The 8,545-nt window shown below is 62.1% G+C and overlaps 2 protein-coding genes across 2 annotated transcripts in view; one reads left to right on the plus strand and one right to left on the minus strand.

Moving 5' to 3' along the window:
- AGXT (alanine-glyoxylate aminotransferase) overlaps positions 1 to 2,936 on the plus strand; it is a 4,118-nt gene extending 1,182 nt beyond the window's left edge. Inside the window, exons 3-11 of the mRNA XM_009893067.1 lie at positions 263 to 327; positions 406 to 506; positions 741 to 811; positions 1,119 to 1,203; positions 1,463 to 1,558; positions 1,828 to 1,897; positions 1,995 to 2,090; positions 2,283 to 2,411; positions 2,829 to 2,936. Of these exons, the coding sequence (XP_009891369.1) occupies positions 263 to 327; positions 406 to 506; positions 741 to 811; positions 1,119 to 1,203; positions 1,463 to 1,558; positions 1,828 to 1,897; positions 1,995 to 2,090; positions 2,283 to 2,411; positions 2,829 to 2,936 (821 nt within the window). The remainder of the gene's footprint in view (positions 1 to 262; positions 328 to 405; positions 507 to 740; positions 812 to 1,118; positions 1,204 to 1,462; positions 1,559 to 1,827; positions 1,898 to 1,994; positions 2,091 to 2,282; positions 2,412 to 2,828) is intronic.
- A 577-nt stretch (positions 2,937 to 3,513) lies between these two features.
- Positions 3,514 to 8,142, minus strand: LOC104293557 (chromosome unknown open reading frame, human C2orf54). The gene is made up of 5 exons (XM_009893069.1): positions 7,659 to 8,142; positions 6,357 to 6,579; positions 5,401 to 5,554; positions 3,867 to 4,223; positions 3,514 to 3,606 (listed from the first exon to the last, which is right to left on the minus strand). Exons 1-5 carry the CDS (start codon positions 8,140 to 8,142, stop codon positions 3,514 to 3,516), a joined length of 1,311 nt encoding a protein of 436 aa, XP_009891371.1.
- Positions 8,143 to 8,545: the final 403 nt, after the last annotated feature.

Below are 8,545 nucleotides of genomic sequence, written 5' to 3' on the forward strand. Positions count from 1 at the left end.
CTGGTTTCGCGCCCCCATTTCGGCAGCATTGGCCAGTGACACAACTTCTGTGGCCGGGGAGCGCTCCAGGTTTTTTCCAGGGTGAGGTCCCTCTGCTTACGGTGGTTTATGGCTTTTCCACTGGGCAAATCTGTGGGAGGCTGGACCCTGGCAGGCGGCTGCATGCCTGCTTCACACATGTCTGATCCCCCAGAGGAGCAAGTGTCTGCCCAGTGGGAGACATGCCCAAACCTCAGCCTCCCTCTGCTCAAATCCCTCCCAGGAGCCAATGTCCACGAGCTGCTGAAGCCCCCAGGCGAGTACTTCGCTCTGTGGGACATCGAGGAGGTGAGTGCCAGCCACGGTGCAGGGCAATGGGTGCGAGCCAGCCTTGGGGACAGTCACCTTTGCCTCTGTTTCATGCAGGGCCTGACACGGCACAAGCCCTCAGTGCTCTTCATCACTCATGGCGAGTCCTCCACGGGGGTGCTGCAGCCGCTGGAGGGGCTGGGCGAGCTGTGCCACCGGTCAGTGCATGGCAGGCACCCATGGGGGCTGGTGGTACTCCAAGGTCGCCCTCGGGGGCTGGGGCATGGGGATTTAAATGCCTCGGGTTCTCCTCTGGCTCTGTTGTGCTGGAAGCAGTTGGTGCCAGTGAAACACACGGCCTTGAGGGGATTGGGGTGCAGGCAGAGGGGTGGCAGGAGCAGGTGGCAGGAGGAGGTGGCAGGAACACCAGGCTGAGCTCTGTCCTCCCACAGGCATGGTTGCCTGCTGCTGGTGGATGCAGTGGCATCGCTTGGGGGAGCCCCCATCTTCATGGACCGGCAGGGTAAGAGCCACAGCGCCGTCACGGGCACGCAGGGGACCAGAGGGCTCACGCCTGGGCCAGGGACAGGGGGAGTGGAACAGATCCCCACATTTCATGCTAGCAGCACTAGAAATTGGGCCAGCTGCAGCCAGAGAGCCTGTTCCCCTCGGGGGACCATCAGCAGTGGCAGGGTGTCCCCCAAAGCAGGCCAAAGACAAGCAGGACCCCTGTGCTGCCCACCCACCACTTGCAGCCGGGTTGGGCAGGACTCAGGGAATCCCCACTGGGAGCCCTCAGTCCCTAAGAAGCTGCCTCCCTTCTTGGGCAGAGATCGACGTCCTGTACTCGGGGTCTCAGAAAGTCCTCAACGCCCCCCCTGGCAGTGCCCCCATCTCATTCAGCAAGCGAGCCAGGTAAGGGCAGCCCTGTCCCACTGGGAGGAAAGGCGATGGGGCTGGGGTGGAAGGCTGTGTCCCCCACCACCACTCTTTGCCAGCCACCCACTCTAGCCCTACTCGGTGGCGTGCGCCCAGCAGCAGCTCTGCGGGGGTCAGAGCCTGGCCCATCCCTGAGCAGCAATGGGTACTGGAGCCGAGCTCACCGCCCACTTCAGGGGATCCCTGGGGCTGGTGAGGTCAAGGTCCAGCTCCTCCCAGCACCCAACTTTGCCAGGGAGAAGATGCTCAGGAGAAAGACAAAGCCCCCATCCTTCTACCTCGACATGAGCTGGCTGGCAAACTACTGGGGCTGCGATGGGGAGCCACGAAGGTAAGGGTAGGCTGTCCCCAGACAGATGGCTATGGCTGACCCACTGCAGCCTTCACCCTGGCTGGGGGGCTGCCTGATCTGCAGGGCTCAGGCCTCATCTCCCCATCACCCCATCGGCTGGTCACGAAGTGGCCCTGGGGGATTTGTGACCCCTCTGCGCTGGGTGAAGAGGAGGGAGGACGCGGCACCCCCAGTTTTCCCCCACACCTCCAGCTCGGCTCTGCCACCAGCCGGGCCAAACCTGCCTGGGCACCCCTTGGGTTTTGCAGGTACCATCACACAGCACCAATCAACAGCTTCTTCAGTCTGCGGGAAGGCTTGGCCATGCTGGCGGAGCTGGTGAGTGGCACCAGGCAGGCAGGGGAGCACCAGCAGTGCCAGTGGGGTTTGGCGGAGCAGTGGGTGCCGGGACCTTCTCCCTCCTCTCTGCCTGCAGGGTCTGGAGAGCTCATGGGAGCGCCACCGGGCCAACTGTGCCCAGCTGTGCCAGGGGCTGCGCGACCTGGGGCTTGAGCTCTTCGTGAAGGAGGAGGTGGGTACGGGGTGAGCACAGCACCACGGTGCAGGAGCAGCATGAGGACATGGCCCCATGCAGCTGGAGACGTGGCAGGAGAAAAAACTCTCCCCTCCCAGTGATGCTCTCTCCTGGCAGGTTGCCGGGCTCACCGGGGGACAGGGCTGTGGCCAGGAGCTGCAGATTTAACCCGGTTTCTCCCTTCCCCAGAAGGCGAGACTTCCCACAATCACCACTGTCAGGGTGCCGGAGGGCTATGACTGGAAGGACATCACCGCCTTCCTCATGGACAACCACGCCATCGAAATCGCCGGGGGGCTGGGCCCCTCGGTTGGCAAGGTGGGCAGTGTCCTCCCCTCCCGATGCCCACAGCCAGGCAGCCAACCCGCCTGTGGCCACATCCACCCGTCGTCCCACACCCCACCATTAACGGGTGCTCTCTGGCTGCAAACAGCAAACACAGGGCTGGATGCATCCTCATCGCCTGCAGCAATGCATAGCGGCTCCTAACCACACACAATTGAAGCGCGTAATTGAATAACCGTGCCCGTAATTAGCAGGGTGACACGTCTTTAGGGGAAATGCGTGTTATATAGGAGCAAGCAGGGACTTGGGCACAGGCACTTCATGCCCGGCTGCACTGCATGGCCGCTCCGCGCGTGCCCCCTGCTCTGCGTCCTGCTCGCAGGGAGACAGTGCCGGGACATGGCCACAAAGGTGGGCGCTGCAGGGAGACCCTTGCCCTTTTCCTCCCAGGTCCTGCGGATCGGCCTCATGGGCTGCAACTCGACCAGCAGCAATGTAGACCGGGTGCTGCATGCCCTGAGGGACGCCCTTGGGCGCTGCCACCGCAGCAGGCTGTGAGCACCCCTGCAAAGGATGGGGGGGTCCGGACGAGGCGGTGCGGTGCTCCCCGTCCATGCCCGGCTGCAGGATCTGCTGCAACACCCAGCACCCCAAGCCAGAGAGGGAAGGAGAAGCTGGAAGAGCAGGGGATGTGGAGGTGAGGGCTGCAGCTTGGCAAACATGGGACATGGCTCAAAACACATTCTCCCAGTCCCCGTGCAGGGTCACTTCTCCCCCTGGACACGAGGGCTGGATGCAGGATCCAACCGCAGGTCCCTTCCCCTCCCACTGCCACCACCCTCAGCTGTCCCAGCACCAGAGCCCCACAGCACAGGACACCATCCCCTGCCCCCCCTGCCCCAGTTAGGCACCATGGGATGAAACACCTACCCCGGCGCCCAGCTCTACCAGGGGAGCCACGAGGCTGTGCATCCCCATGCAGCTCCAGCAGATGTGTGCTCTCTCTCCAGTACGATCTTTCCTCAATAAAGCAACATGGCAGCGTGCTGCTCCCTGGCCCCGTAGCTCGCCTTGCGCACACCCCCCGCCCCCCGAGTTTCGAGACATCCAGATGTGGTGGCAGAGGGGGTCCCGCTCAGCTCTGCTGGGGGATTTCTCGCTGGATCTTGGAGAGGAGCTGGGACATTGCCGAGTGGCGGGCGCCATCCTGGATCCGGTACACCTGGAACTAAGTGGAGGCAGGTGGGGAGTGAGGGGAAAGGGCTGCACACTCTGCTTGAGCCCGCGCCCCATTGAGCATCACCGGCCTCCTGCAGCCTCCACGGAGTGGTTGGGCAGCACATGCCAGTGGCTACCAAGGGCCAGAGGTCTCGGGGCCGGGGGCGGGGGGCAACTCCCAGCACATCCTAAGCTGCCCAGCCCAGGTGGTTTCTGGTGCTGCCGCACCCTGCCTCACAAGACCAGCCCAGGGTCTCCGGTCCCTGTTACCTGGCTGAGCAGGATATCAAAGTAGGCTGTGTCCCAGTAGGACCCATCCTTGTCGGGGAGCTGCAGGAGGGCTCGGGTGCCGGCGTCTGCCTGCCAGCTGTCAGTGCGTGCAGGGAGGCCAAAATGGAAGCGGAGGAAGCGGGGGGGGTCCTGGGCGAAGCTTTCCACCTTATGGTAGAGGGAGGCGAGATCCCACGGCTTTCCTTGGAAGAGGTTCTCCTCCGGGTGCAGGAAATGGGGCAGGCGCTGGATGGCCAGGCAGCGGAGGAGGATCACCAAGAGCCTGTAGACGGAGCCCTCCAGGTCCTGCCAGTCCTCTGAGGAAGGGAAGAGCTCCGTGCTCCACAGCAGCACCATCTGCGGGGAGGGAGAGAAGGGTGTGGGATGGGGCACTCCCCACAGTGGCCGTGCCTTCACACCCTGCAGGTGGCAGGGCTGAGCCCTCAACACAGACATCACACCCCCAGTAGCCTAGGGCTGCGCAGGCTCTTGGAGGTGCCGCTTCGGCTGCTGAAGGCGCAGCCGAAGCCCGACCACCCCTTAGTTTGGACGCTTTGCTTCCCTCCCTGAAGAGCCCCTGTCTCAGCTCTGAGGGAGGTCCCAGCTCTGCAGCAGCTCTGAAACAACACACCCGAGCTTTCCTGCAGGCACCAAGCGATAGTGAAAAACCCTGCTTGTGGTTTCCATCGGCTGCTGGCAAGGCAGGTGGATCCCCAGCAGCTGCCATGCCAGCTTCCTCGGCACTAATGCCTCTTGGTGACATGGCGTAATGGGTGACACATGCAGCGGGCTGGAGCAGAACATGCTTTTTTGGAAGGACAGATGCATACTGCAGCCTTTTTTTAAAAAATAAAATTAAAAAAAAAATAAAAGAGCACAACATAAAGCGAAACACACAGGATTTGGGTTATGGCTGGAGCCATTCTCTCAGCAGAAGATGACTTTGCCTCCTTCTCCACCCCGGCCCAGAGAGCCGCCACAAGGCAGGGCACACCCGGATTGTGCCACCAGGTGCTGCCCCCAGCACGGCCCCTTTCCTGACCGGTGTCACCAGCTGGCGTGGGTCCAGCATGCTGAAAACAGGTTGGGTGGGGAGAGAAGGGTTTTGTCAGGAGAGACGCCACCCTCAGCCCTGCACGGGCACCTCCCAGCACGCTGAGGCACAGGACAACCGACAGTGTAGCAGGCAGGCACGGCCATGCAATCCCCAGCATGTCCTCTGCAGACACAGGCAGCCTGTGTCATGGGATGACTGGCACATCAGCTCAGAGCTCCAGCTCTTCATGGTCAGGGGGTTTAAGGCTGGAGGTTGCTGGTTCAAGGAAGAAGGATCAAACCCTTCTAACCATCGCCAGTGATGTGTATCCCTTCTGGACACAGCTATGGGCTGGTACACCCCAAAGCACTGCAGGAACTTGGGTTTGTTGCTTGGGATCGTCTTCCAGCAGTGACTTGGCTGGGGCGGGATGTGGGGGAGCAGCCTTGGCTCTGCCTGCCCAGAGAGCCATGGTTCCCACCAGCAGAACCTACCTACCTTCAGCTGGTTGAAGGTGAGAGCACCTTTTCCACCCTCCTCTCCCCAGTCCTGGCTGCGGAGCTGGTCAAGCAGGCGAAGGCTGTCCAGACGGGGTCCCTTCAGTGTGTCCACTGCCTGGAGCAGCTTAAGGATGGGGAGGTGAGTAGAGGATCTGGCCAGAGAAAGTGGGGTCCACTGAGAGATGGAGACCTGCATCCTCCCAGCTGGGGAGAGGATACCTGCAGTGACCTGGCCACCCACATGGCCCCAGGCATGCAGTATCCTGGATCCACCTCAAACACCCACCTTCGGTGAAGAGGGACAGGGGAGATTTGCAGCATGATGGGGATGCTGCTGAGCAGCTCCTGCCTTCCCAGGAGGGACAGGAAGGGAGGGGAAGTGGGGTTGTGCTCCTCTACGTGCAGCAGGGAGGGCTGCAGGCTGCCCTGGAGGGGAGGCTGGACTGGACACCAAGGAGGGGCTGAGCATCTGGCTGGACCACATTGTGGCCAAAATAAGCCTGGGCTGGTCCAGCCGGATGCTCAGCCCCTCCTCAGGGCTGGGTAGCTGTGCTGGCAGGTGAAATGTGTATCACCCTGGCCCCCCTCCCACCCACAGCCTGCCCTGGGAAGCACCTTGTCACCCTGTTGCTGCCAGATGCCCAGGCTCACTCCCGAAGCCTGAGCAGCAATCTAAGAGCTGCCCCCCTCCGTGCGGCTGGGATTCAGCTCCTGCGAAAAATCTGGGGGGGCCCTCCTTCAGCTGCATCCCCCCCTGCCCCCTTTTCTTGAACTGCCTGACTTTTGAGGGTTTTTCCCCAGGTTTGGGCATCACGAGGGGGTGACTTCACCCTCCTGTTGACACGTCCCTTCCACTTTTCCATCCCCTTTTTGCCTACACTCGGCAGTGCCGCCAGCCAGGGGGGGATCCCTGGGGCAGGGTCACCCCATGCCGCATGCAGCCAAGCCGCTCACCTCCAGCAGTGGGGAGAGGCAGGGACAAAGTGGGCCTCTTCTGTGGCCTTCTGGAGGCTGCCTTCAGGGAAGCCCCTGTCGCTCTGCCGCCCCTTGAGCCGTAGAGGCTCCTGCTGCCTCCTCACCACAGGGACGATGTCAAAGCGGACGGTCTTCCAGCCACCGCGGATCAGCAGGGAGAGCTCCATAGTATCTTCCTTCAGATTTTCAGCACTGAGGTCACCTAGATGCAGAGGGTTTGGCTGTGGTTAGGAGGTCACCGCAGCTGGTCCCGCAGGCTGGACCGGGTATGTGCCACAACACCCGTGGGCAACGTCCCACCCCACTCGACTCATCCCTTTCCAATGCTGTGGTTTGGCCGTGGTTCCCTGGTGAAAGCCGTTCTTCGAACCCCGCTGGTTCGAAGAAGTATCGCTCCAGCAGGGCTCAGGGCCAGGCTAGTGGGTGTGGGCATAGAAGGAAGCCTCAAGCAGCCGGACGAGGCCATGCTGCTGGGTGGCTGAACAGTGCCAAGAAATACAATGTGGTCCAAGAAAAAAGGACCAGGAAAGGTCTCAGGTTGTGGGGGCAGAAGAAGATGAAGGGCTCTGGCTTGGCTGAGGAGGAAGGAGGAAATGGCAGGCTTGCTGGGGCTGGGTTAAGACACTTTCAGACCCGCTGGTCCTCTCACATCACATTTCCATCAGGGCTGAGATTTACTTCAAGAAACACCTTTGGAGATGGAAATGTGTGAAAAAGTTGATGGGACGCCTACAGGCATTCCCAGGGTCCCTTCCCCACCATCTCCTTCCCAAGGACGCTGTTCCCAGCTGAGACCCGTATGTATGCAGGCTCAGACCCATGCCCCCAGGTCCTGGTGCAACCCTGACGTGCTTCCTGCTCGCCCTCCAAACAACCTCCTCCAGGGAGCAGGGGGCATCAGAGGCCAGGAGAGACAGGGAACATGGTTAGGGGGAGCCAAGCACACAAAGTCCCTGAGCAAACCCTCCCTGGGGACTAATGGCAGGGCTGGGTGAACCCTCCATGGAGCTGCCACCCACCAAGGAGGGTGCCATCAGCCCAGGGTGAAGATGCCCGAGGATGACTCTGCTACCGTGGGACAGCAGGGAGTAGTTTGCATCTGCCCTTCCTTAGCTGAGGGCAAAGCCTGTCCCAGCACATGGCAGGGCACTTGCTTGCTCGTTCGTGCAGGCTTTGGACTTATGCCCCAGCCCATTTGCACAGGGCCCACCGCCAAGCTGGGCTCCCCAGCTGTGCTGGAGGCAGCTCCCACCCAGGCAAGCACCCAGCCGGCATACGCACCTGGCTGAAGCAGGAACTGTCGTTGGCAGTGCACAATGGCTGAAACAAGGAGCTCTTTCAGGTGCTGGAGGACTTTGCCCGGAACCAGGCACCGTGCACCACCTCCCCACTCCATCACACCCACGGTGCTGGTCCAGTCCTCCAAGTCCGTCCCTGGAGAGGGCACTTCCAGACAGCAGGTGCCCAGCCCCGAACGGTGCCCGGTTGGCGTGTCCCCAGGCCAGCATGCCAGCACCCGCAGGGCATCACCATCGATCCGCAGGGGGACCTCCACGGTGACAGCATCCTCGGAGGTGCAGAGAGCAAACTCAAAGGCTTCCAGGTTCCTGGCATAGTCCACGAGGAAGCGGGGGTCCCTGGCGTGGACACCCTCCAGCAGGGTCAGCAGGATGTCCTCAGCCCTCTGGAAATGCTCCAGCCGCTGCCTCTCACGGGACACGATCACCCCGAGATAGCTGTGCCAGAGGGAAGCACTGGCTGCCATGGCAGCTCCACTGCCGTTCCGAGCCTGCTCCGAGCAGGAGTAAAAATACGTGGGCAGGGAGGGCAGGGCTGGGAGTCGGCACAGGGTGGGCGGAGGGAAGCCACAGCTGGGCGTTGGCAAGCATCTCTGCTGGGCGAGCGCCAGGGAGAGCTGCTGGGAGCACCGTGTCCCCCCCAGGGCAGACCCAAGGCGGGGGACTCAGTCACACCGTGGCCAACCCCCGGGCAATCCAGCAGGATGACAAGGGACGCTCTGCCATCAGGGTCACACCAGGACGATGCTGTGGTCTCCCACACCTCTCCCGGCACCGGCGCTGCACGCTGGCAGCATCCCCCTTGCAGCAGGTGCCAGAGGAAGGCAAACCACCACCCTCCTACCCTGGCCCGGCCTGGCTCCGCCGGGG

Source organism: Charadrius vociferus, unplaced genomic scaffold (genome assembly GCF_000708025.1).
Source record: "Charadrius vociferus isolate BGI_N301 unplaced genomic scaffold, ASM70802v2 scaffold559, whole genome shotgun sequence".
Taxonomy (NCBI): domain Eukaryota; kingdom Metazoa; phylum Chordata; class Aves; order Charadriiformes; family Charadriidae; genus Charadrius; species Charadrius vociferus.

What these genes read in the sequence shown, in the direction of transcription:
- LOC104293557 (XM_009893069.1), bottom strand. Translation starts at nt 8,142, where the DNA reads ATGGCAGCCAGTGCTTCCCTCTGGCACAGCTATCTCGGGGTGATCGTG. An exon ending in TCACCTTCAACCAGCTGAAG is followed by an intron (nt 4,224 to 5,400) that starts GTAGGTAGGTTC and finishes CCCTCCCCGCAG; the next exon opens with ATGGTGCTGCTGTGGAGCAC. An exon ending in TTGATATCCTGCTCAGCCAG is followed by an intron (nt 3,607 to 3,866) that starts GTAACAGGGACC and finishes GCCTCCACTTAG; the next exon opens with TTCCAGGTGTACCGGATCCA.